This window comes from Buceros rhinoceros, unplaced genomic scaffold (genome assembly GCF_000710305.1).
Source record: "Buceros rhinoceros silvestris isolate BGI_N320 unplaced genomic scaffold, ASM71030v1 scaffold37048, whole genome shotgun sequence".
NCBI lineage: Eukaryota > Metazoa > Chordata > Aves > Bucerotiformes > Bucerotidae > Buceros > Buceros rhinoceros.
The window spans coordinates 37,656-38,030 of record NW_010428058.1 but is presented as its reverse complement, the minus strand read 5'-3'; the positions used below and the strand labels follow the sequence as shown (position 1 = coordinate 38,030).

Sequence of the window (375 nt, the reverse complement as noted above, 5' to 3'; positions counted from 1 at the left end):
CCCTGTGCGGGGGGCGAGGAACCCCCCACTGCCAGGGCAGCCTTGGGACAGCTCTTCAGCTACTCACCAAGTCATGGCAGCCACCGTTGTCCATGAGGCATGGGTCGATTGCATCACAGTTGTGACCATCGCCAGCATAACCCCTCTTGCAGACACACTTGCTCTGCAAGAAAGAGACATTTCCATTTTATAGACCTATCAGAGCATTGTCATTTCCTACCCAAAAATGGCCTAAGGTAGTAAAACCTATTCTTAATTTATTTTCCCAAGTTTTCTTCCTGGACCCTCAAGACCTGGAAATGTGGAGATATTTCCTTAGCAGAGCATCATCCTCTATCGCAGCACACATGCTGCCTGGTAACTCAAGTGCACTGA

At 49.3% G+C, this 375-nt stretch overlaps 1 protein-coding gene across 1 annotated transcript in view; it reads right to left on the bottom strand.

Moving 5' to 3' along the window:
- The window catches only part of STAB1 (stabilin 1), a gene marked incomplete at both ends in the record, with an annotated part of 36,176 nt that overhangs the window by 12,107 nt on the left and 23,694 nt on the right, over positions 1–375 (bottom strand). The window contains one exon of the mRNA XM_010142142.1: positions 68–163. Within this exon, the coding sequence (XP_010140444.1) occupies positions 68–163 (96 nt within the window). The remainder of the gene's footprint in view (positions 1–67; positions 164–375) is intronic.